This window comes from Palaemon carinicauda, chromosome 14 (genome assembly GCF_036898095.1).
Source record: "Palaemon carinicauda isolate YSFRI2023 chromosome 14, ASM3689809v2, whole genome shotgun sequence".
Lineage (NCBI taxonomy): Eukaryota > Metazoa > Arthropoda > Malacostraca > Decapoda > Palaemonidae > Palaemon > Palaemon carinicauda.
In genome coordinates this window covers 124,769,058-124,796,514 of record NC_090738.1, presented here as the reverse complement: position 1 = coordinate 124,796,514, position 27,457 = coordinate 124,769,058, and the positions used below count along the sequence as shown (strand labels likewise).

Below are 27,457 nucleotides of genomic sequence, written 5' to 3'. Positions count from 1 at the left end.
GTTAAAATTGAAATATCTCAAATTATAAAACAGTTTTACTTAATCTTTTCAGTGTGTTATTTTGAGCCGGGATGGCGAGTACATGATGACTGGAGGGGATAAGGGTATTGTGGAAGTTTGGCGTACCTTTTCACTTGCTCTGTTATATGCCTTCCCAACTTGTGATTCTGCCATCAGGTCTCTTGCCCTATCTCATGATCAAAGGTAATTGTATTTTTAAGTTGCAACACAAAAAGAGAATTTGAAGAAAAGAATTAATTATTTCTATAACTCACCTTGATGTTAATATTGCTTCTTCTCCAGAAGCTTGGTTTAATTGACACTTACCCGTAAAATGTTTAAAATTTTCCTTTGCTTTAATAAATACATGCCTATGACAAAGGAATGAAACCTTTAGTTTCAGGAAATGAGTGGGCAAATTCATACATTTAAGAGCCATAATAGTGGATTCTAAAATTATTTGCCTGGCAAGAAACATGGTCTACAGTTGCAAGTAAGCCACATCAATTCCAAGCACTTTCAATAACCAGATTTGTTGGGCACTATGATCTTACCTAGTAAGCAGCTGTGAGGGAGAGAACAATGATCAAGCCTTGAAAATTTCTTGTGCTTTAAAGGATAGTAAACATGCAAGGTGACAATTATGCTTATGTTCAGGAACTCTGCTGTCAGTTTGATTACATATTTCACTGAATGGAATGAAAGTATAACCTCCACATGGAAGCATATGTTCCAAGGAAGATAGATGTCTGAGCAGTCTCAGCCAGTTCTTCGCCATGGGAAATTCGTGTGTTGATAAGAACCGCATTGCAACTCTCCTTAACCTCTTCAACGTGTCTTATGATGCCATGTCGATGTCCATTCCCAAGAAGACTTTGTTCTTACTTGGGCTCAGAACAGACTTCGAGATTTATTCTGATCCCTAGATCCTGACATAACTTTCGACAAGGAGGCCCCTGGGCAGCAGCAGTTTAGATTTGGACTCTTCTAACAACAGTCAAATTGTCGAGGTAACGGTAAAGTTCCCCATCACAGGAGCCCACGTTGAGACTTCACAACTTGGCCCTATGGAAAGACCTAAGCAGAACTCGAAAGTGTTTTTGTTCCCCAAACAAGATGATTTTGCAATTTCCAATGAGTATGGATTTGAAAGTATAAGTCTTTCAGGTCTATGGACAGAAGAGAGTTGCTGCATCTTGTTGCTTGTAGGACTTCAACGTTATCTGCAGCACAAAGTCGTTTAGATAAGATATGCCGATGAGTGGTCTCCAACACCCTTGACAATTTCTGCACTAGAGAGGTTAGTGTAGGTGTAGAATCTCCCATAGACAAGTTTTTGACCTTCTTGAACACACAACTGTTTGACCTCTTCCAGGAGGTGAAGATGTCTTGACTCTCAAATTCAATTATTGTGGGTTATCAGCAATGAAGTGAGAGGAAGGAGAGTTAGTGGGGTGGTATTTGATGCGAAGAACCAATATTGCTTTGTGGAAGTGTCACCTCGTCCAATGATTCGATAGGCCCCCTGGCGGGTGGCATGGTTGGTGGGAACATTGCCCACATTTGGTCTGGTGCCTTTAATGAAAAGGCTAGTTCTGGTCAATTGATCTCCTGAGATGCCTTTCTCTCTCATAGGTGGCTGCCGTAGCGGCACTGGTTGTGGATGCTTTAAAATTGCTGCTCTTCTGGAGAAGGAGGCTTCGCTGGCTTCTCCTATTTCTTCGCTGCTGTGTCCACTTCATTGGTTGGAAGGAGATCAAGGTGTTTCTTCATGACAAAGAATCAATAGAAGCCCTGTCTAGTAAATTCCTTAACCACTGTCTCTACAGTTGCCCTAGAGTAAAGCGGCATGTGATCTGATCTAAGAACTCCACTGAACTAACCCCGGAAAAGGCTAGCTTCTTGTAATGCTTATGCATCTCAGAATCTGGCAGATTCTGAGAAACTGCAAAGTATGAAGAGTATACCTAAGTATAACCACAAAGAAGCTTGTGTAATATTGCTTCTGCTTCCATGTTCATGACCTACCAGGCTAAAAAGGTCTGTGGTTGCTGTGCAAGGCTTCCTGCAGACATTTCCAGAGTTGGTGAAGTACTCTGCCAAAACCTGTTCCTCCATCTTCTTTATAGTGCAAAGGGTTTGTGACCATGGTAACTCGAGGTGTGAGCCTTTCTAAAGAAAGAAGTGATGAAAGGTTACCCTCCTGAGCAGGTGGCATTTCAAAGCATCACCCTGATGAATGCCAAGACTCTCAAGAATGAAGACTTGGTTACAGGGGAATTAGCAGTAGGTGATCTTGTGGCCCTCTTTGGTGGTGATGGTTTATCCTGGGAATGTCAGCTCTCCTTTTTGTAGAGAGGACAGTAGAGGACAGCTGTCTATTCTTCCTTTTGTTGCCATGTCCTTTCCTCTAAATCTCTCTCTCCCCCATGAAGAGAGAGGTGATGGGTCACTTTATTTTTATGTCTTGTTGTAGGAGTATCCTCATCAGGAGACTCGAGATTTTGGTATAAGAGTGGCGATACTGCTGCAGCCGATGGTTAAGATACTTGTTCAATTGATCATTTCTGATAGACAACTTCGGTTTACCAGTTAGAGCCACCTAAAGGGTGGCTCTATGTTTATTATGAAGGGCATGCGTTTTCCCGAGCCTTGTCATCTCACTGTATAATTCGATGGGCATGATCTGTAAACCCGACAAGAGCTTGGGACGTTATTTATCTCTATCATTTAGCACGACGCGAAGAACCGGAGGAAATGGGCCTGGTCATTCCACTGCCGGATTTGGTTACGTTTTCGCCTTCTTTCAAAGAGGATCCCGAGGCATATCATCCTTTCATCCTAGCATGGGCAATATTTCAAGGAGGCGTCAGCTCTTGTGTGGAGTTGATGACTGGTAGTAGTGCTCTCTTCTGAGCATCTCATTCTAGCTTTCTGCGTTGAATGTCCCATCTCTCTTGACTAAGAGCGCATGCGTGGTTGGTGAGCTCTTGTTCACACCCCAGTTGGTCTTGTGAGAATGAAGGCCTGAAGCCCACAACCAAGCTTGCTACTCTGAGGTGAGGAAAGGAAACATGGAAATAAAAAACTACAATAGAAGTAATAAGCAATCAGAACAATAACAAAATGAAATTAATCTCTCATATATAAACTATAAACAAAAAGAAATGGGAAGACAAATAAGATAATGTCCATCAAGCAAGAGTTAAAATCTAAGACAGTGGAAGGCCATGGTACAAAGGCCAAGAACAATGGTTTGATTTTGGAGTGTTCTAGAAAGAGCTGCTTACCAGAGCTAAAGAAACTCTTCTACCCTTAGCAAGAGGAGTAGCCACTGAACAATTTCATTGCAGTAGTTAACCCCCTTTGTAATTTCATGTTGTCAGGTGAAGGAGGACAGAGGAGAATGTGGAAATAAGAGGCCCGACTATTCTGTTTATGTGTAGGCCAAGACAAAATGTGCCGTAACAAGAGAGAGGGATCCAATGTAGTACTGTCTGACAAAGAACCTAATATATCTCTAGCAGTAGAAGCTCAACGGGTGGCTGGTGCCCTGGCAACCTTCTAACTGGCCTTCTGATATGCTCCTGGCTAGTACTGAAGGTATAATGCATCAGGAGCAGTGGAAACTGAGGTCTATATTATTTTCCATGGTGGGTTGAGTATGATAATGATCGCCACACTCCAAGACTGTTAATAGAAAGACTAGAAAAAGCTTTATCATCCTTAGGTCTTGCAGGTAGGACCTCCTGCTTAGGACTCTGGCTCTTTGAGGGTGTCTGTAGACTTCCAGCCCAGTGTTTTGGCCATCCTTATATCAATGGGAAGAAGTTAGCCCTAATTTTCTCTACACCGACCTGTAGCTCTTCCACTTAGAAGGATCCTTTGCACGAACAGCCATTAAGAAGTCCCAAACAGGTAGATTGCTACACCATCAGTGTAACATGGGCTCTGTGCTTTCAGACAGCTACCAATGTGACCAGCTCAATAAAAGAGGCAGAGAAAGGTAGATACTGCTTATGGAGTCTCTCCCTCTACTACTGCTTCGGCTGGCGAGATATCTAGCATGCAATTGGCTAACTGGTAGAGAACAGGACCAACTTAGGTAGAGTTTGTCTATCAGGAGAGAAACTATCTCTTTTCTTGCAGACCCGATAATATAGTAAAAAGATATTTGAGGTAGAACTAAACTGTCGACTTTCTGGTAGAGAATTATTGAAGGCTGGAAATCGGTCATCTACCTTTCTCCCCTAAACTAGTTTATATGGTCAGGTTTAGGATGGAATGGTATGTTACCTGTACCGAGTTCCATCAGAGGAGGGTGTACTTCCAAATACTCATTCATCATTCTTCTTAGAAGTATCTCTGCTTTTCCTCAACAGAGTAATATACCATAGTTCAAGTGGATTTCTTCTACTGGGATACCTCTTTAGATGTATTTCAACAATTGGTTGCTTTTTGCTCCTGGATTGACACGACCTTCTTGCCTTTTGTCACAGTCTGGGGATTGGGAAAGTTGAATCCCATATTCAAGCAGATGGATGCAGTCTGGCTACTCTAATAAACATGGCACAGGAGCTAGTTTTTCCTTCAGACGTCAGCAAGTCGAGAGAGGTAGCGTGACCGTTCTGTTCAGACAGTACTTGGGTTAGGTTGTCTTCTTAGCCACCTTTTCTCATTAGAGAAGCTCATTCCTTAGGAATCATTTGTATCTTCACCAGAGCCCTTCAGTGTTGTTGGAGAATCATTGGTAGGTCTCCAAGAGATAACGCCCTCCTGTTATGTTCCTGTGGGACAGAAGGTTCGGATCAATCTCTGCTGTTGGCTGGATGAAGGAAACCATATTAAGGATCTCTCCCCACCTCCTGAGAAGCAAGTGTACAAGCATTCCAAGAATGTTTGAGGAATAACTTATGTCAACAAGCAAGGAGGCAGGGTTTTTTCATCTCTTTGAAGGCAACAGAGCAGATATAAATTAGTGGTGAATCATGCCAAGAGTTTTCAACCCAATACACGTTCAGTGTTGATCATGCCAGGTTCCGGACTTTATCATCAATCTTCACAAAGTGCCCATATCAATCATGACTATGGAAGGTTACTTGCTCAGCCTTTTTCCAAATGGGAGTTGTTACATATGCTTCTAGCAGTCTTGCCCACTAGGGGGAACGTCAGGCCCTGAGAGTGGGATAAAGTCTCTCTCTTCTGAGAAAGTTATCAGACAATTCAAATTCTCAAGACTACATGATTGCTAGCAATACCTTTGGCACTTTAAAGTATCAAATCAAATCTGAGGAGGCAGGGAGTCCATATGAACAAAATTACTGACTGGTTCAACTTTTCTAGCAATTTCAAGAGCACCTGATAACAAATAGGCAAAGATAATGGCTACAGGCTGCCACAACCTCCCAATAGTATGTGGCAAGGTGCATTAGGGCCTGTACTAAGAATACAGTAAATAATAATTGATCAGCAGTGAATGTATATTCTCGCTTACAAGGATGTCTCAAGTTTTTCGTAGCTATTGTATGAAATGGGTTTGAATATCTATCCATCATCCCCTTTCCTGTGAGATTGAAGGTACTGTTCATCATATTGTACTGAAAACAAAACTGTTGACAGCTCATGAAGCTCGCATCTGACCATTGTATAAGTTGGACTATCTTAGACAAGATGCATTTTGTTTTGTGAGAGAGCTAGGCTGGCTATATAACATAGCCACCACAGGACAACAGGAAGGGTATCTAAGGACTTGTGGGTACACATGCAGATGGTAGAAGGCAAAGGATGTCTGAACCAGGTTCTTGCCAGAGTTAGAACTCCATCCTCCTTGCTGGGTGAGGTGTAGAGCACAGCTAATGATATTGCTAAGCTAGAAAGAAACTGTTCTTGGATATCTCTTTCTATTCTGCCAGTGCTAAGAAAAACCTTTAGATCTCATGTCTGAAGCACAGAGTCCTTGGAAGACAACATGTGGAGCATCTTCAGGACAGAAGTCAAGTCATTTTGATGCCCTTTGGATCCTCCTGAGGGTGGTGAAGGGCTCAAAGTTAAGTGTTGTGAGCACCTGAGTCTTAGCAAGAACTCTGGATCAATCTATAGAAGGTTCCCTTCATCCTTCACAATGGTTAATGACATATGAGAGGTCTAAAGCACGCTATCTCACTTCGTTTAAGTAGAGATAAGTTGGACGAGTGTCTTTGAGTAACTAGAAATGATCCAATCACAAAAGGTGCCATGGAGCATCATCATTAGGTACCCAGACATCTGAGCACCTAGGGAACCCTTTGCTCAGGAGATGCTGTATAGTCCAAACAACTTCACAGATTGGAGGTACCACTAACAAAGAAGTGTTTCCATGGGGTAGTTCCCTCGGGAGCTTGACTAAACATGTTCAACATATCAGACGTGAGATCTCACTTTTCATGTGGGAGCCAGCGTAATCATTCTAAGACTTGGCAGGATCACCAATTGATTCAACAGCTGGCAAATCTTATTTGAAAAGGGTTAACAGAACACCTTAAGTTTCTTGGTTAGCAAATTAGCAAGCAGGTCAATAGCTTGTGGTTAGAGCATGAACTACACAGCATTCTCCAATGTCTCTGTGAACCTGTTACAGAAACTCCCCAAGACTGTACAAGACAGTTTCTCCTAGTGGTCAACTTATGTGTGACTAGTTATATCGCTTATCAGGACAAGAGCATTTCTGTTAAACTGTTGGAGAGCTTTCAGTGCTAGGAATGCTGCTCGTATTGCCAAGCTGATATGCAGATTTCCTAAGGGGACCACATCCCTGTAACAACTTTGTTTCTTAAGTGTGCCCCCACCATCCTTTGATGTATCCAGAACAGAAGCATCTTTGGAGGGGGGAAAATTGAGTGGAACTTTCCAGCCAAGTATTTTGTCCTTCAGCTATTCAAGAAAGTCTGTCTCGTACCTCCTGCTCCAGTGGAACAAAATGGGGTGGGTGATGACTGGCTCCGAATCAGTCCTGCTACACTATTGAAGCAATAATGTTTGTGGATACCTGTGTAGAGTAAGTTTCTCATAAGAAATAAGTCCTCTTAGGCATTACCATAGCAAAGTCAGTTCTCACTTGGGGGGGGAATAGTTTTATATCTCTGAGCCTGCTGATATCTTCTTTGTCTGCATCTTTTCCCACTAATATGTGGGGTCGATGTTTCTGGCCAGCCTTCTCCATCTACCTCTGTCCCAAACTTCATCACCAGTTTAATCCCTTTGATCGAAGGTCATACTTGATACGGTCCATCCACCTTCGCTTTGGTTTTGGCTAATTTTTCATGGCCGGATGCCTTTCCTTCCGCCAACCCTCCCCATTTACCCGGGCTTGGGACCGGCACCAAGATGAGGCTGGCTTGCCCCCCTGTGGCAAAGCACCGTTGAACATAATATAGTTTGCCATTTTAACATGTATCTAAATACCCATCCTCTAATCATGTATCTTACCTGCATCCTCGAGAGTAGTGTACCCGTTCATTGTTTTGGGCTTAATAACTAACGTTCACTCTAAATGGATTTGTACGTCTGTTGAAGTATCAAGATCACCACCACAGGTTGAAGATTTACTACAGTACTGATTTCTCCTTTTGACATGATTTGGGGATTGTTAGAAATTTGGAAAAGTAAAAATCACACCCAAGCAGAGGTAGGGTATCTGAGCCTGCTGATATGATAATCTTTTGTAGAAAAGACTAGCTGTTGTTGCTGTGTCAGCATGCCCAGATACCATATCTCTGCTTGGGTGTGATTTTTACTTTTCCAAATTTCTAACAATCACAAAAGCATGTCAAAAGGAGAAATTCAGTACTGTAGTAAATCTTCAACCTGTGCTGGTGATCTTGATACTTCAACAGACGTACAAATCCATTTAGAGTGAACGTTAGGTACTAAGCAAAGGACAATGAACAGGTACACTACTCTCGAGGATGCAGGGAAGATACATGATTAGAGGATGGGTATTTAGATACATGTTTAATGGCAAACTGTACAGTACTTGTAGACTCCATGCTGATTGATGAAAAAAGCTTGTAGAGGTTAATGACTAGTCTTCGCCACAGGGAAGAGCAGACAGTAACCCTAAAAACCCGTTTTGAATAACTTCAACCACATTCTTCTCCTTTATCGCTTTTGCCTTTACCATTGAAACTGTAGGAGTGAATGGTAGGTGGTAGCCATCAAATATACTAAGGATAAATCCATTGCTGTGCTTCATGCTACTATCACTTTGCATAAGGCTGCTGCCAATCTTAATGTCCACATCCTCCCTTTTTATGTCCGACGGCCCTCCAGCTCCTGCGTTGGCCAGGCCGGGTATGAATGGATGGAGCACTATCCAAAAGTCTTCTTAGAGAAGAATAGAGGTCTCAATTGGGTTTTAGAGCCAGCCAAAACTATCTTCAAAGCCAATCACCTTCAAAGGGCTTGAACCCTAGAGGGCAACAAAATAATGGGTGAGGGAGTAATGGCTAGGCTCCAACTCTAGGGCATTCTTGTTCACCTTTTGTAGAGATTCTGAAAAATAATCAAATTTTTCCTCTTCATTAAACAAAGTTGCCACATTGATTAACTGAGCGGTGTGCTAAAAAGGTTACTGCCTGTGCCATGTACGAAACAAACTTGATATTCTTCAAGACAGTACGAGGACTTTAAAATTTTTTAGTTTAGGTAGAGCAGGCAACAACACCAAAATACTGGTTGATCCTGGAAGTAGGCAAACTCAGGGGCTGAAAAGACAGCTATCCACTCTAATTGACTCCACAGGCCAGCTCACCATCAAAGAGACCTGAATTGACATGGAGTGCCAATAGGTACATAGAACCTTCTTAGTGCAGAATATGCAGGAGGCAGGATCTTACTCAGTTGGCTAGACTGTAGTGAATTTGCAGACCTGAAGGTCTTTAGATTCATTCTGTCCAAGGATACACAACCGTCAAGTTTTCCTGGACTTCTTTGATTATTTCTTCTACTTAGAAGCAGCAGCGTCCAATGAATTTAACAGAGAACATAAGTTCCTCCTTACCAGCCTTCTTTGGGAAACTCTTGGAATCAATGATGATGCACAAGAGGGCCCCTCTTCAAAAGCAGCAGACACAACAACTCTAGTAGTTGCCATGCCTTTCAGCATCTCCATAGGTGAAGCAGGATTTTGAAAGACATGTGAGGGAAGTTCTTTGCATGGCAAAACATTTGCTGCTGAAGAATCAATGATGCCAACTTCCTTAGGTTCAGGTTGTTGTTTTACAACCATACGCATTGAGGTTATGACTAACAGTCATGAGCCCTCTCTCACCATCAATTTGTATATAACCTGTCACACACTTGCAGCTATACCCAGAAACTGTTGCATATCGTTATACTTTTCCATGGAATTTATCAGGGATTACCCAAACAACAGTATGTCTGTACACCATTATTTTTTTATTTTAGCGAAAGAAAAACCTTAAAAGTTGCCAAAATTTAAGAGGCAGCAAGAGTACGAGTGTTCCGCTTGCAGCCGAAGTCAAAAGTGGTCAACTTACTGACTGACAGGTTAAGGGGCGTTTAGCCGACCTCATTAAATTTTGACGAGTGTTACAGCTCGACTGAAGTCGTACTCCTATTAAGGACAATGGGATTCGTGTAGGAACAGATGTGCAATCGGTACTAATACACTTTATATTAAGCATTTGATCATTTAACATCTAAAATACCTGGAGATACAGTATTTAATCTTTGTATAATCATTGAAAGATTTAACTGCAGGAAATAAGTTACGGTTCTTACCATTTTAAGAAAAAGTATTAATGTTAAATTTTGTTATTATCTACTTATACAGAATTTACAGATCCAGTATTCTGAGCTATTTATTTTCAATAAAATAAATTAGAATAATTTTTACATTTTTACAGATCCAGTATTCTGAGCTATTTATTTTCAATAAAATAAATTAGAATAATTTTTACATTTGTTACTTTAATTTTTTTTTTTTTTTTTATCCAAACTTAAATTGAAAATTTTTCAGTTACTAATAATTCATAAGATTTAGTAAACCACTGTTTTATAGAGAGAGTAGGGTACTTACAAATTGTAAATTCAAGAAGATGAAGAGCCACTAGAAATTGATACTGTCTTTCCTCTAAAATGAAGTTTTGTTTTTCAGGTTCCTGATGGCTGGTCTGTCAACAGGCTCTATTGTTGTTTTCCATATCGATTTTAATCGTTGGCATCATGAGTTCCAGCAGCGTTATTAAGTTGCTTATGACCTTAGGATTTATAACCAGACTCGACTTGAATCGCTGTATAAAAGGCAAAATGAAATTCAGCCTTTGAAAAAAGTGCTTTAAATTTTTTAATTTTGTATGTACTTATTATATACATGTATATGTATTTATTTTATATATTATATATGTGTATTGAAATACACATATACATTATATACATTTATATATATATGCTTAAGTAGCTATAATGCACAACTGTATTAAAACATATACATTATGTAATATAATTAAATTTGTAAAATCAAATTGATTAAAGGACTATATAATACAGTACTGTATATCTTGACATTACTGTACTACTGTAATACTTTGAGATAATTCACTACATTACACAATGTACATTTACTGCACTGTGTCTTTCCACTTCCACCAACTTGTTGAAAATGAGAATCTTTAGAACAAAAACTTTTAACTTCAGGGTCTTAAAGATGACCATCATTTAAATCATGACCAGTATGCAAAAAAGCTTGAATGTCTTTTTATACATAATGTGTAGCTGCAAAAGTTTTATTATGATAATTTGAGAGCACAGGAGCTTCTACTAGGTAGAGTTTCAGACACCTAGTTGCTCGCAATGCTTTGTGATAGACTGTACTTATATTTCTAAATTTTTTCATTGCTTACAGAGCTGAAATTCGGTTGCTATAAAAAAAATCATGCCATTTAGAAGTTTAAGAGGGTAAACCTGAAGTGAGACATACAGTATGTTATTTCCTGATTGAAGAAGAAAAATGGAAAAAAACCAAGCGAGATATATTTTGCTCATGCATGCTGACTGCAGTTGACCACAATAGGGAACTAGGCAATGAATTTCTTATTAAGGGTAAAATATTTTGATTAATCTGTATATGGGTATATAAACTAAACTTTATATGTATATTTAAGTGCAATTTTTTGCTAGGAATTTCAGTATGGTATATTTAATTTGATTATAAGTATGTATATATGCACACACATTATATAAATATAAATATATATATATGGGAGATTCTTATAGCATACTGTTAGCTAGATAATTTAAGAGCCTATTATGTACTTCATTAAAGCTTATTTTTCTGTAGTTAGAAAGGAAAAAATAATTGAACAGTCCAACACTCATTACCACTGGTCCAATTTATGTTTGAACGACCAGTGGCAAAGAATTCATTAAGGCGTTTCTTTACGGCAATAATTAAGAAAGCCCAGGTGTTGCTTCTAGTCAGGTGTCGCTGTGCCAAAAAGGGGTCAGTTTTTAAAACAATAGAAAACTAAAAGACAAATCCAATGTTTCTGTAGATTGTGACTGTTAGTATTTATAATAAGAAAAGCGCTGTATGTTGGTCATTTAAAAATAAGCATTCATGGTTCTTGTTGTTACTTAACACAAAATATGATGAAGATGATAATGATATTTGCATCATTAGTCAATTTTACGAATGTGTCTTTTTATGAATGCTTGAGCAGATTTTGTGGTATCAAAATGTTTGAAAGTTGCAGCAATGAGCTAATGATTTTGAAACACGCCATCTTTTTATGATTACAGTAATGTGATGTTTAAACTGAAATGGTAATGAATGATTAGATATCATAGTTACATTAATAATGATATATAACTATTCATTATAAACAGGTAGATATTTCTAGAGATTTTATTTTCTGAAGCTGTACGTGTTAGGAAACTATACAGTAATTTATAGGGAACTATTAGACTTGGTGAACTCTTTTTAACAGAGTGAAGGAAATTTTTAGATTTTATGTACTGTGGTAGGGTTATAAAAGCTTGAAAAGGGAATTGCAATCAAATGGAAGATTTAGAATGCTAATAGCATCTTGATCATGTGTGGAAATGAATCATTATTCTGTAGCATTAACATATTGTGCATTTTAATTCTTTTTTCCTTATAAAATAACTGTGTGTGTTAACTTGCAGAGTTTTTTCCTTTAATTTGAAATCTTTCAAATTCTACAAACTCCTTCATAGTTGAAATCACAGCTCAAGGACCCCAGGCAAGCTTGGCACTGAAACTAACCGACCATTCCCTCCATCAGTTGTGTTTGTGATAGCTGCTCAGAACATTGTATATAGTGAATTACCAAGCTCACTGTCCATGTAATATAAAGAAAAGTTTCCACATGTGAGGAGAGCTTAAACTTCTCGTTCTTGTGGTTGTCATGTGCTTGAGTGACTTGTATAAATAAGGAACTGCAGCTGGCATCAGTTTTAATTACTGCCATCTTGCAGTCACGTTGTTTGATATGAATATTTAGAATTTAGCTTATTTTGGCAAGTTATATTTGACTGTACACTTACCATCATCAATTATTTTATAAAATTCCTGATGGTACACTTTTTCCATGTCACTGGATATGCACTTGGAATTAATTAATCAAGTTGTTTGAGCATATTATACAGTTCTGCATTTTTTGCAATTTATTTTTGCTTTTGTAGTAGAATGCACGTGCATTTCTTTGCCCAAGGAACTGATTGTCATTAGAGCTTAACCAATGTTTGTCTCGGTAATCAGTTCAATAAAAACTTCAAATCGCAAACAAATTTTGGGAAAATTAAATTAAAAATAGTGGTGTTTGTTGATTGATCAATGGTGTTAAGGTTTGAAAGCTTGCAAAGGGTAAATCCAGATCGAGTTAAGCTCGTTGTTTCTTTTTGGACTAGTACAGTACTGTGTCCAGTGTTAGACTTAAGACTGCTAGTATGATTTTTATGAGAAAAAAAATTAATCAGTCACTATTACTTAGTGATTTATTGTATAAAGTATTATAATTATTATATATGGGATGTTGTCAGTTTGGGTATATGATTAAGCTTTCAGTGCAAAATCAGGTTTTACCATCAAAATGTCACTTTTCTTTCCTTTATTAAACTTCACATGGCATAGGATTGGCATAGCAGTCATGAACTGGGCACATACTAAAGGTGCAGCAGCCTCCATCTCACTAATATTATTTCATAAATGAGAACTCATAACATTGGTCATCAACCTCCCTTGCATAAAATACTCAGGCCAATGCAACCTTTTCTGACAATATTTTTGTTCAGAGGATTAACATAATATGAGAATGAAATGATTAATAAAAAAAAATATTTTGATAAGTTAGGCAAAGTGAAACGAACACATCTAGGACATTAGCCTGAGTATCTCACAACATACGGTGGAGGTTGCTAACAGGTTTTTGACAGCTGTAACCAATACTACCGGTCTGACCATCCTCCCTCACTCCTTATTGTTAAAGTTAGTGTACGTAGAATGGCCAATAAAGGATATTACTAATGCCCCTTTTTACTTACCCCTTGGGATTTCCAGTGTATGTTTTTGATGAAAACACTTCTTCCTCCAGATGCCATTCCTGTAGGTGTAACAGAATCCTCCAGATGCCAGTCCTGTTGATAGAAACAGAATTAGAACATTTCATTTGCTATAGTACAAGGTGAACCTTTGAGGTAAAGCAATTAGATCCACATAAATATCTTAAAAATAATTAGAAAATAAAAAATTAGGATGGGGTTAACATTCACATAGGAGATTACTTGGGCACCAAGTGCATTTAGCTGCAAACCTTAAAAGAAGCCTAGTCTTAATGGTAATTTAAAGAAAATGCAGAGGATACGAATTACCTCCGAGATGGGAGAAGTCTGAGTGTCAAGAAACCATAGAAATGTCATCCAATATAAAAAAGAAGAGCGAAAAAGGAACTTATGTGATGCATTTATAGCATACTTTCTAGTAAAACTGCAGACATACAGTTATCTTAAAATTTTTATATACTATGGATGATTTTTAGGATCAGCTATATAGTAGTTGAAAACCAATACAGGCACTGTAGTCATATGCTAGGGGGGAAGGCCTCTCAATGAAAGACTGCCTTGTAAAAAAACTCATGACTAGTGCAATACATTTGAAAATCTTGTATCAATCCACATTACGAACAAAGGGATCTCGGACCACAAGATATTTCTTTTGACAGTATTCAATACAATTTTGGTCTAAATAAGTGTAAATATTTTACGCTTTCATCATACTTTACTGCTGTGGCAAATAGAAAAAACATAGCCAAGACTGGGGATCACAATTAAAAGCTAATACTATAGTGGTATTGTTAACCACTCAATATTTGGTGAATTCTAAGACTTCATAAAATGACTCTTAGGACAGGACTATAGGAAAGGCTGGTTTGGGCAATAGCACTCCCAGCATTCTCTATTTTTCAGGCCAAGATGATTGAGTAAGAATTGTTGCTTTTCTGTAACACAGACCCATCAAGCAGGTGTGGCTTACTCTTGAGCCGCTGTAAGTGGTAACACTCCTTGGGTAGCAAGGGAGGGGGAGTGAACATTTGGGATTCAGTTCCTCATGGTGTCATTGAAATGTCTTGTAACATATATGAAAGCTTCACCTATTTGATCCTAGTAGCAACCCTAAGACCCAGATGAGTGCAGGCTTGGATATGGGTGAAAAGGAAATGAACACGACAAATTCTCCAGAATGAAGAGGTTGCTCTTAATTGGAAATGATAAAAACTGTAGGGGTACTAATATCAAAGAATATCATAGTGAAAGTACCCCTTCAGCTGAGCCGATTAAACAACTTTAAAGGACAAGACTATCTTCCGTAGATTATAGTTATAATCTACATTATTTAAAACTTAATAGTATTTGAGTAACATCAGTTGCGGAAGCTCACATTGAACTTAGAGTACTTTGTTATTGTCCGAACACACTAAAATAACTTTGGAAATAATTTGTATTTTTCCTAACATACAAACCTGGAGCTCTCTATAGGGTATTACTTTCGGCAACGCTGAAAACCAGCCAAGACAATTTTAGTGAGGGATAATTACCCCATCCGCTAGTTAGCGGGAGGGGGTTGGGGTAAACTAGCTACCCCGCTCACTCACATCTGTCGGTTGAGTAACCACTTTTGCTTTCTGGCAGGACTTCTAGGAGGACAGGGTGGCGGGCCAATTTGTATAAATAGCTCCAGGTTTGTATGTTAGGAAAAATACAAATTATTTCCAAATTTGTTATTTGTTCCGACAGATACAAACCTTCGCTATTTATAGGGTGACTTACTCTTAGGAGGGAGGAAGTTCTACCAACTGGCCTTGGTCATGACCCGGGGCTCCTTCTAATTGATTTTGATCTAATTAGTAGGAACCCTACCCTCGCTAAAATCAAAGTAGTTGCAAGGCAACTCACTGATAGCGGCCTGCAGAAGCTTGTGTGAGAGAGACTCGTGGCTTGTCTTCACGTAGGAACTCGTAGATTCTAAGACATATCCCATACCATCCCTCAAGAGGTATTGGTGACGTAACAAAGTATTCATTCATACTCAGGATGCACAAGGGAAATTATTCTTACCTGCAGAGGGGTGGGGTCAGCTATGCTTCGGTCTTGCAGAGCTATTTCCCCAGGGGGGGAGAAGGAGAAAGAAAGTAGTGAGCCAGACATTCTTTTCATTCACCCTAGACTAACCCGGGTAACCTCAGCCCTCAACCCTCCGCTACTTGTACATCAAGGAGCCAGAGGCATTAGATCACTTGTTGTGCGGCCACCACAGGACCAATGGAGAAGGTTTCCATGCTCCTGTGGGTTACGTCTTTCAGGTAGTAAGCTGTGAAGGTCGTCTGACGCTTCCACATGCCTGCCTGCATTACCTGTGCCACAGAAAAATTCTTCTTGAACGCCAGAGACGTTGCAATGCCTCTGACGTCATGAGTTCTGGGTCGGTTGGACAGGGGACGATCTGGATATAGAGCGTATTTGATTACTTTCCTTATCCAAGAGGAAATAGTATTCCTCGTGACCCTCCTCTTGACCTTCCCCGTGCTGACAAAAAGTGCTCGTACACGGGGGCGAGCTTTTGCTGTTCTTTTTAAGTAACACCTCAGATCCTTACTGGACATAGTAACAGTTGGTCTGGATCTTCGGTTACAGAACGAAGACACTATCCGAAATGGGCCGAACCTGGAGTTCTGCACAACCGGATTTTGAGTCTTAGCTACAAACTCAGGAACGTAGTTGAGGATTACTTCCCCCCATCTCCTTGAGTGGGAGACATCAGCTGATAGACCATGAAGTTCGCCGACTCTCTTGGTCGAAGCCAGAGCGAGCAGGAACACCGTCTTCCAAGTGAGGTGGCGATTTGAGGCCTGGCGTAGTGGTTCATAGGGGAAGCCCTTCAGAGACCTAAGGAATGGGCCGAACCTCGAGTCCTGCACACCCGGATTTTGAGTCTTAGCTACAAACTCAGGGACGTAGTTGAGGATTACTTCCCCCAATCTCCTTGAGTGGGAGACATCAGCTAATAGACCATGAAGTTCGCCAACTCTCTTGGCTGAAGCCAGAGTGAGCAAGAACACAGTCTTCCACGTGAGGTGGCGATCCGAGGCCTGGCGTAGTGGTTCATAGGGGAAGCCCTTCAGAGACCTGAGGACCCGAACCACGTTCCAAGGGGGAGGTCTTAGCTCTGCCTGGGGACAAGTAAGCTCAGAACTGCGTATGAGCAAAGAAAGTTCCAACGAGTAGGAAATATCGATTCCCTTCAGTTTAAAGGCGAGAGTCAAGGCTGAGCGGTAGACTTTGACTGCCGAGACCGAGAGAAGCATTTCTTCCCGAAGGTATCCGAAGGTATACAAGAAACTCCGCTATAGTTGGAACAGAGGCATCGAGGGGAGAGATACCCCTTCCACGACACCAACCATAGAAAACTGACCACTTTGCCTGGTAGACTGCCTCTGTGGATCTCCTGAGGTGTCCAGCCATTCTTTTCGCAACCAGTTGCGAAAAGCCTCTCTGTGTGAGGTGCTGGATAGTCTCCAGGCGTGAAGTCGAAGCGAGGCTACGGCTCTGTGGAAGATGTTGGCTTGTGGTTGTTTGAGGAGGTCGTGCTGTGGAGGAAGCTCCCTCGGGATCTCCGTGAGGAGATGCAGAAGATCCGGGAACCATTCTGCATGATGCCATAGCGGAGCTATGAGGGTCATTTGCAAGTTGTTGCTTGCTCGTACTTAGTTGAGGACTTTTCTCATCAGACAGAACGGGGGAAACACGTAAGCGTCCAGGTTTATCCACCGTTGTTGAAAAGCATCTTGCCAAAGAGCTTGGGGATCCGGGACTGGGGAGCAGTACAACGGGAGCCTGAAATTCAGGGCCGATGCGAACAGATCCACAGTCGGGGAACACCACAAAGTCAGGACTTTGTTGGCTATCAGAGAATTCAAAGACCACTCGGTGCCAACTATCTGAGTCTCTCTGCTCAGCTTGACTGCTAGCACATTCTGCTTACCCCGAATGAAGCGAGATGATAGAGTCACCGAGTTGTCCTGCTGCGAAAAGATACTGCCCTGTTTGCTTAGATAAGCTACTACCGTGGTGTTGTCGCTCATCAGCACCCCGGAGTGCCCCGCCAGGACCTGGTGGAACTCTTTGAGGGCCAGAGAGGCTGCCCTCATCTCTAAGAGATTTATGTGTTGGTACCTTTCTGGTTCGGACCATAGGCCGGAGATGTAATGGTGCAGCATGTGAGCCCCCACCCTTCTTTTGATGCATCCGAAAAAAGCATCAATTCCGGGGAAGAGACGAGAAGATCGACCCCTTTGCAGGGGTGCGGCTCCGCCAGCCACCACCTGAGGCCCGACTGTTCCTCTAGCCCTATGTGAACTAGGTGATCCCGGGAATCTGAGTGTTGGTTCCACTGGGATTTTAGTCACCACTGAAGGGAACTCATCCTGAGGTGACTGTTGGGGACCAGTCGGGTCAGGGAAGAGAGGTGACCGAGAAGGCGAAGCCAATACTGCGCCGGGAGCTCTTCCCAACTGAGGAAGACCTGTGCTATCTCCCTCAGTCTCTGGATCCCTTTGTCTGATGGAAACGCTTTGTGCCTTAGGGTGTCTAATCGCATGCCTAGGTATACCAGTTCTTGAGAGGGGAGCAGTTGAAACTTCGAGGTTTACCGAGATTCCCAGATCCTGGCAAAACCTTAGAAGCTCGTCTCGGTGGCGGAGAAGGCCACCTCCGAGTCTGCAAGAATCAGCCAGTCGTCCAAGTATCTTAGGAGACGGATGTCGACTCTGTGAGCCCAAGACGATACTAGGGCGAATACTCTCGTGAATACCTGGGGTGCTGTGGAAGGACCAAAACACAGTACCCTGAACTGGTAATGCTTCTGATTGAACATGAATCTCAGATACTTCCTGAAGACAGGTGAATTGGGATCTGGAAGTATGCGTCCTTCAGATCTAGAGTGCACATGAAGTCCTGGGGTCTTATCGCTTGTCTGACTGTGTCGGCCGTCTCCATCCTGAAAGGAGTCTGTTCGACAAACCTGTTCAGGGCCGAGAGGTCGATGACTGGTCTCCAGCCTCCAGACGCCTATTTCACAAGAAAGAGTCGACTGTAGAAGCCTGGGGACCCGTCGAGGACCTCCCGGAGAGCGTCCTTCTCCAACATGGACTGGACTTCTGCCCTGAGGGCAAACTCCTCAGAGTTCAATGGAATTGGCACTCGAGTCAGTGGAGGGAGAGAGAGCGTGAACGGGATACGATACCCTGAACGAATCACCTCGACTGTCCAGGATTCGGCCCCGTGGTGAAGCCACCTCTGCCAGCGGCTTGGCAGGCATCCCCCCACAGGTGGGCAAATGGGAGGATTGCCTATCTTATTGGGACCGGCCTCGGCCAGATTCCTTCTTACCCTTTCCTCCACGAAAGGACTTTTTGCTGTGAAAGGCCTGCTTTCCACCCTTTTTACCCTGCTGTTTTGGGTCTCTAGCCCTTTCGGCTGCGGGTTTTGCTGTGCTTTCCGCTGTGGCTGAGAGGGGTAAGGTCTAGCTGTTAAGACCTTTTGGATGAGGGAGTCCTGACTGGACTTCCTCCACCTCTCTGCCACCCGCTCGACATCCTCGGGATGGAACAAAGAATTGCCCTCGAAAGGAGCATTTCTCAGACTCGCTACTTCGGCCGGAGGGAGATGTCTATAGAGCTTGCCCATGACGGCATCTCACCTCTTCAGGATAATGTTGGCCCAAAGGTTCACTACCTGATGGGAGAGGAACTCAATGGCCCGAGTGCCAGACAATAGGAAAGTCTCCAAAGACTTCCTGGAGGACTCCCGAGATGGTCGTGCGCTCTTGCGCCCATGGCGCGCAGCGTGTTGCTCGCGCCCATGGCGCGCAGCGTGTTGCTCGCGCCCATGGCGCGCAGCGTGTTGCTCGCGCCCATGGCGCGCAGCGTGTTGCTCGCGCCCATGGCGCGCAGCGTGTTGCTCGCGCCCATGGCGCGCAGCGTGTTGCTCGCGCCCATGGCGCGCAGCGTGTTGCTCGCGCCCCTGGCGCGCAGCGTGTTGCTCGCGCCCATGGCGCGCAGCGTGTTGCTCGCGCCCCTGGCGCGCAGCGTGTTGCTCGCGCCCATGGCGCGCAGCGTGTTGCTCGCGCCCATGGCGCGCAGCGTGTTGCTCGCGCCCCTGGCGCGCAGCGTGTTGCTCGCGCCCATGGCGCGCAGCGTGTTGCTCGCGCCCATGGCGCGCAGCGTGTTGCTCGCGCCCCTGGCGCGCAGCGTGTTGCTCGCGCCCATGGCGCGCAGCGTGTTGCTCGCGCCCATGGCGCGCAGCGTGTTGCTCGCGCCCATGGCGCGCAGCGTGTTGCTCGCGCCCATGGCGCGCAGCGTGTTGCTCGCGCCCATGGCGCGCAGCGTGTTGCTCGCGCCCATGGCGCGCAGCGTGTTGCTCGCGCCCATGGCGCGCAGCGTGTTGCTCGCGCCCATGGCGCGCAGCGTGTTGCTCGCGCCCATGGCGCGCAGCGTGTTGCTCGCGCCCATGGCGCGCAGCGTGTTGCTCGCGCCCATGGCGCGCAGCGTGTTGCTCGCGCCCATGGCGCGCAGCGTGTTGCTCGCGCCCATGGCGCGCAGCGTGTTGCTCGCGCCCATGGCGCGCAGCGTGTTGCTCGCGCCCATGGCGCGCAGCGTGTTGTTCGCGCCCATGGCAAAACAATATTATAACATTCTTCCCCTCTAGATATAAAATTGGTTACTGTACATCACTTCATAAGAAATCAATCCCACCCATATTGGTTCGGAGCCCTTAACATCCGGGTTGATCTACGAACTGGAGGCGATGCAGCCTCTGTTCTAATTTCAGCTTCTGGGTGACGTCCCATACCTTATGGAAACACTTGATGGGTTGTCGTGGGTGACACTGGAGATTGAGATGGTATGGCCTCTGGTGACAGTGAAACAGAAGGTAGTTCTTGATTTCCAGAAACAGAATTATCACTAGGGCATGGGGCCAAATCACGTCAGGAAACCGTTAGACTCTCGTCTGCTGGGATGTCTAATGTTAGCTTATGTTGGGTTAGCAGGTATAGTTCAACTTCATTCACTAGGGGTTCATTTTTGCTTGTTCTGACAAACTTCCTCAATAATACCGGTCCTGACGACATAAGCCACAAAGGCAGAGAGCTCCCCAAGGATGAGCGGCGCGGAAATCCAAAAGAGCGTTCATGGGGTGTGACATTATTTGCTGTCGACAGAAGGGATCTAAGTGAATGTATCACATCAGTGAGTACTAATTCCCAGTGCTGATCGGGAAGATTTCGAGACCCGAGTGCCAGCTGGATTGCCTTCCATACAGTACCATTGAGCCGCTCCACTTGCCCATTACCGATTGGATGAAAAGGGGTAGTTCGACTTGTTGCAACTCCCTTCTGTGCGAGATAGGTTTTGAGCTCCCTGGACATGAATGAGGTTCCTTGATCCGAATGTATATACTGAGGCATCCCACACAGGCTGAATATTTGTTCTTTCCTTGATCCGAATGTATATACTGAGGCATCCCACACAGGCTGAATATTTGTTCTAAGCACTTAATCACTGTAGTTGTGTTCATTATGGGACACGGAAAAGCGAAAGGAAAACGAGAATATTCATCAACCACAATAAGTAGATATGGGTTGCATGAGGCCGTCGGAACTGGTCCTTTAAAGTCAAAGCTTAATCTCTCCATTCCTTGTGTCGCCTTGATGAGTGTTCCTTCTTGGAATTTGTAGAATCTTGGAATTTGTAGAATCTTGGTTTCAATTCTGCACATATCCTGCAAAAAGCACAGACCTTCTTAACGTCCGCAGTGGAAAAGGGAAGATTTTTCAATCTCACAAAGTGAATCACTCATGGATGGCACAGATTCCCATGTAGTTCAGTGAGAGTAGATGACATAGAAACCACGAAACCACAAAAAGCTCGGGTGGAGGCATCAGGAACCACATTCTTTTTACCGGGGCGATAATGTACTGTATAACTGAAGGCTGCGAGTTCCATCCGCCATTCCTGGATCTTAATATTCTTAACTTTAGTGAGTTTCCTGTTATCAAACATGAAGGCCACAGAACGTTGGTCTGTAACGAGATCAAAGTGTTGTCTTGCAAAAAAAATGACTCCACTTACGTACAGCCTCCACGATAGCCATGGCTTCCTTCTCTACGATGTGATAGTGAACTTCACTTCCTTGTAAAGTCCTAGACATGAAGGCCACAGGCCTGCCATTCTGGTCGAGTACTGCCGAGACTGCTACTTCCGAGGCATCACATTCGACCTCACAAGGCAAATTTTCATCCACAGAGTGTAGTGTTGCTCCTTCAAGTTCTTGTTTCAGTAGTTCGAAAGCCTGCAAAGCTTCTTCATCTAAAGGAAATTTCTTTACTCTTGCCAGTGGTTGAATCTTTGCAGAAAAATTCTGTATCCATTTAGCATAATAAGCAAACATACCCATTGCCCTCTTTAAGGATCCTTGACTAGTGGGAGGTGGTAGTTCTTGTAGAGGCCGGAGTCTTTCCACGTCAGGCTTTATTACACCATTCCCCACACAGTAGCCAAGAATATTAATGGTACACAGATTTAATAGTTTTAGTAGCATTGAAAGTTAGGTTCCTCTTGTTGATGACCTCAAGAAAGCGCTGCACGTTCTGATCATGTTGTTCTTGAGTGTGTCCAGCAATAGTGATATTGTCCAAATATGGGAAAGCACCTTGTAAGTTTTCTTCTTTCACCAACTTATCCATAGTTCGTTGGAAGGCTGCAACTCCATTGGTAACTCCGGAAGGTACTCTACAGAACTAGAACAGGCGTCCGTTGGCTTCAAAAGCTGTATACTTCTTGTCTGATTCCTTTAGTGGGACTTAGTGGTAAGCGCTTTTCAAGTCAAAAGTCAAAAATACGCAATATGTCGAGTTCATTAACCATGGTGTCAATCCTTGGTAATGGATAAGCATCCAGTTCTGTATACAGATTTATAGTTTGCGAGTAATCAACACACATCCTTTTCTTATGCCGATTAAAGGAATCGTTAATTACCACAACTTGAGACTATCCTCAATAACACCCTCAGCCAAGAGACGACTAGTCTCTGCTTCAATGAATTCTTTGTCATCTTTACAGTAATGTCTTGATTTAGTGACAAAAGGCTTACAATTACGTAAAAAATGCTGAAAGATAGAAGGCTCATCCACAGCAGCAGCTGCCAACAACAGTAGGGGTTAGCACCAGATAAGTTGAGCACTGGTTTCGGCCCACCGTATTCAATAGTCACTTTCTGATGCTGCTCTTGGAAGTCCTGACCAAGTAATACTCCTGAACATAAATGCTTCATTACTGCTAGATGTGTGGATGGATAAGTTTCTCCATTAAGATGAAGAGTCAAGTCTACATTGACATTACCTGGAGAGCTTGTACGTAAAGATTTCTGTGCTAAAGCTACGTCTTTATCAGTGGGATGTATTGGTTAGCTTCAATTCCCATGCTACATCTTCATCTATATAACTGTCATCACTGCACGAGTCGACAAGGGCTGTCAACTTCCGTTCTTTAATTGTTGTTGAGGTAGCTGCCCTATAGAGGCTCTGAGGAAAAGAGGTACCAGCATTAGCCGCAAGAACAGATGACTGTGAGGGATCAAATACTGTAGCTGTTGTAGATTTACCTCCATATGCAGATTTAGACAGGCACGCTTTTGTAAAGTGCCCCTTCTTGCCACATTTATTGCAAATGGAATCCAGAGCTGGACAGTGTGCATGAATATGATAGGGCCCTCTGCAAAAAAAGCACTTTCTCATCATGGACACAGTATTCGCTAAAATTTGAGTTCCAGCAGTTACCTCACAGCTCTCAGACGTTGGTCCACTCTTCACATGATCCTCTGTAATAAGTGCATGATCCGATGTAACCACAGCAGCAGTATGCCCAACATGAGGAAGCACGCGACTGTAAACACTAGCATTACGTTGGGCTAGGTCTAAAGAGTAAGCCTGGTCATAAGCTGCCTGTAAGTCTAGTTTTATTTTTGAGAAGACATTGCCGAATCATAGGTGAGGCCAGGTCATTTATAAAAGCATCCATGATCAACTCCTCTCTGTATTGTTCTGCACTAACTGACTTTAAATTACAGTCCTTGCTTAATTCATGCAATTCTCTCAGAAACTCATCCAAAGTTTCCGCTGCCTTTTGTTGGCGAGTAGCAAGCAAATGTCTGGTGAATATTTCATTAGGTGCCTTAACATATAACTTTTCCAACGTGGAAATGGCAGTATCATAATCCACACACTCCTCAATGTATTCATACATATTATGACTGACATAGTTCAGAAGTGTCTTTAGTTTATTTTGTGACCTTTCGCCACATTCTTGAATAAAGTTGGAAAAAGTCTTGTGCCAATGCAGCCATTCCTTTGCTGCAGAAGGGAAGCTAGGGTCCAGATCCAAACGGGCAGGCTTCAATAGTTTCTCCATAGTTGAAGTTGAATAAATTGTCGTGACATTAAAAGACTTGGCTGCTGCTACCCAAGCTTTATTCAATTTAAACTTCAGTAGATTATTCCCTGAAACAACCATGAACATAATTAGCAATGACCCCATAATAAATGTAATACAAACTATGTTAGATCATCAAAGTAAATCTAATAAAACCAAATAGATACAATATAAACAAAAGGAAATACAAAAGAGACAGAGAATTACTTGACGAGTTGCTCCGACTGTCCCTCCATCAGGTAAGTAAAAGTAAGAAAAGACCACCAGACAAACGGTTCAGAGTGAGGTATGAAAGAGTAAAAGCACAAAACAATATTATAACAGTAGCATAACTGGTCGATTGGTGGGTGCGGGCAGCATCCAAGGCTACTGTCTGCAAGCGGCCGGAAAGTAGAGGATTGTCTATTCATATCTGATGTACATGTCATAATTATTATATGATCCTATTTCATTTATGTGCATTATAGGATCCTATTTCATTTATGTGTATTGTGTCGTCTATACATTATGTGCATTATAGGATCCTATTTCATTTATGTGTATTGCGTCGTTTATAGATTGGCGCTCATTTGTGAGAATATAAGCAAATGGCGTTTCAGTTTGGCAGCTCATTTACTCGCTGCGTATATGGTACAGTATTATTGTCTATAGACATTAGCTAAACTTTATTATCTATTATATGCTGGCAGCAAATGGTTCATTAGCTAGCTGTGTATATTGTAAATTTATTAACCGACTCATATATGCTATTAGGTGTCAAACCTGCAAAGAATTAACATCTAACATTAAAAATGATGGGATTACCGATAAATGTGTGGGGAATACCTTGCCATTAATCTAAATGCCACTTATAAATCCCCTTACTACCAAGCATCAAAAACAGTTCCACCATGTGCCTGGAAAATTACAGTATAATATTTTCCAATACCTTATGCTATAAGGATTAAAAGAAGTGTACATTTTTTATACTTTTGCAGCCAAACACAAAAGTGCAAAGTCTTTGACAGGAAAGTGAACGAGGCTACTTGCCCAAGCTCACAACGCTTGTTGTTTACTACCTTGCCCAGGAAGTCCCCTCTTTCAAAAGAAAAGTTTTGTATTAAGACTAGGAACACAATCTTCCTCCAAAACAAGTCTTTTAACTTAATTTTTTTTCTTTGAGAAAAAAAAAAAAACTACCAAAAATCTGTCCCAGAGATACTTACTGTCCTGTGACTGAATTAAGTTAAGTCATAATAATGCCAGAGATAGAGGCTGTGGAGAAAATCTACAACCACACATTAAGCGGCAGACAATGGTGCAACTTTTGCCAAAAGTTTTCAGAGATTACGTGGTTAGTCATTGCCAGACTTATTGAGTGCATTTGTAAATGAGTCTTCCTCCCTTCACCAATATCCCATCATCCTCCATACCTGCAAACAATTAACATCTAACTTTAAAAAGGATGGATTACTGACAGGTGTGTGGGGAATAACTTGCCAAACATCTAATTGCCTCTTATAAACCACCTTGCTACCATGCATAAAAAAGTGTGATCCACCTTGTGCTTGGAATATTACAGTACAACATTTTTCGATACCTTATGCTGTAAAGATTAAAAAACTGTAGTTTTCATACTCTTGCAGCCAAACACAAAAGTGAAAAGTCTTTGAAAGGAAAGTGAACAAGGCTACTTGCCATAGCTCACAACGCTTGTTATTTACTACCTCGTCCAAGAAGACCACCCTTTCAAGGGAAAAAATGGTTTGTATTAAGACTAAAAACACAATCTTCCTCCAGACCACGTCTTCTAACTTATTATTTTTTTTTTTTTTAATTTGAAGAAAACCATATGAAAAACTGTAAGATATACTTACTGTCCTGTTATTGAACTAGGTTCAGTCATAATAATTCCATAGATAGAAGCTGTGGAGAAAATCTACTAACAGATACTAAGTGGCAGACAATGACGCCCCTTTTGCCAAAAAGTTCCCCGTGATTAAGTGGTTAGTCATTGCCACACTTAATGAGTGTATCTGTAAATGTCTTCCTCTCTTCACCAATATCCCATCATCCTCCATACCTGCAAACAAACATCTAACATTAAAAATGATGGAATACCAATAGATGTGTATGGAATACCCTGTCATTCAATACTTGCCACTTATAAAGCACCTTGCTACCAAGCATCTAAAAGTGTGTTCAAACTTGTGGTTGGAATATTACAGTGCAATATTTTCCAATATCTTATGCTATGAAGATAAAAAAATGTATAGTTTCCATACTCTCTTAACCAAACACAAAGGAGCAGTCTTTAACAGGAAAGTGAATGAGGCTACTTGCCTAAGCTAAAAAACGGATTTTGAGCGAAGCTAAAAATCTATTTTTGGGTGAAAGAGCCATGTCGTCCTGATGGAAGTTCCTTCATTAGTAGCTTCCTAAGTTATATGTGACTACAGTGATATATCCCAGAGAATTTACCGAAGGTATCCAGAATTCTAACTCCTGGAGCGAGTATCATTTAAATTTCTCCAAGGGATATCGCGTAAGGACGTATCTTGACACATCTCATAGCTATTTACACCCCGAATAGCCTTTCACCTCGAGAGGGAAAGTGGCAAGAAAATAAGAGTGTCGTTAAAGAGGTAAAACTACTCGACTCGACTAAATAGTTCGGCCATCCGCCACCGCACGGCGCCACCTAACCATTCTTTCGTTTGTAGCTTTGCTGACCAGTATTTTCCCTGTGTTATCTCGCTTTTTTCGAAGCTTTTTCACATTATTATGGATTCCCCAGCTTCATTAGCTTCTGGAAAGTTAAGTAATATCTTTGAATTGTGTAAATGTAAGCTCTTGCCAGTTTTGCTTTTCGATTGATATCGTAATTAACGTAACAAAAGCTGTTGCCGGCCGGATGGCGTCATGACGCGATCGTTCTTTAGTTCATTTAGTTAGCAAGAACGATATTCCCGGCATCCTTGCTTTAATAACTTTAGCTATTTAGTATTTTAGCTAGGGATTTTTATGTTATTGTTGTCATGAATTTGGCTATAATTTCGAGCCTCACGAGTGCTAGGCTTCTAGCATAGGCACTTTCACACCTCATGCATGATATAACTGTTTACTACCTCGTCCTTGAAGTCCCCTCTTTCAAAGGAAAAAAAGGTTTGTATTAATACCAACAACACAATCTTCCTCCAGGACACATCTTCCAACTTTACACTTTTTTTTTTTTTTTTTTTTTATAGAAAAAACCTATGAAAAAAGAAGTCTGAGATACTTACTGTCCTGTGATTGAACTAGGTTCTTTCACGATAATGCCATAGATACAGGCTGTGGAGAAAATCTACAGCCACACATAATTGGCGAACAATGATGCACCTTTTGCAAAAAAAAATTTCACTAGTTGAAGTGGT

The 27,457-nt window shown here is 42.1% G+C and overlaps 1 protein-coding gene and 1 long non-coding RNA gene across 6 annotated transcripts in view; one reads left to right on the top strand and one right to left on the bottom strand.

The window, feature by feature from the left end:
- The window catches only part of rg (rugose), a 327,718-nt gene extending 314,171 nt beyond the window's left edge, over positions 1-13,547 (top strand). For all 5 annotated transcript variants that reach the window (XM_068387372.1, XM_068387371.1, XM_068387373.1 and 2 more), the window contains 2 exons: positions 53-204; positions 10,157-13,547. In XM_068387372.1, the coding sequence (XP_068243473.1) occupies positions 53-204; positions 10,157-10,247 (243 nt within the window). In that variant the 3' untranslated portion in view covers positions 10,248-13,547. The remainder of the gene's footprint in view (positions 1-52; positions 205-10,156) is intronic.
- LOC137653748 (uncharacterized) lies at positions 10,164-26,117 on the bottom strand. Its single transcript, XR_011046541.1, has 3 exons — positions 25,919-26,117; positions 13,564-13,656; positions 10,164-10,292 (listed from the first exon to the last, which is right to left on the bottom strand). It is a non-coding gene; the product is annotated as an uncharacterized lncRNA (long non-coding RNA).
- Between the last annotated feature and the right edge of the window lie 1,340 nt (positions 26,118-27,457).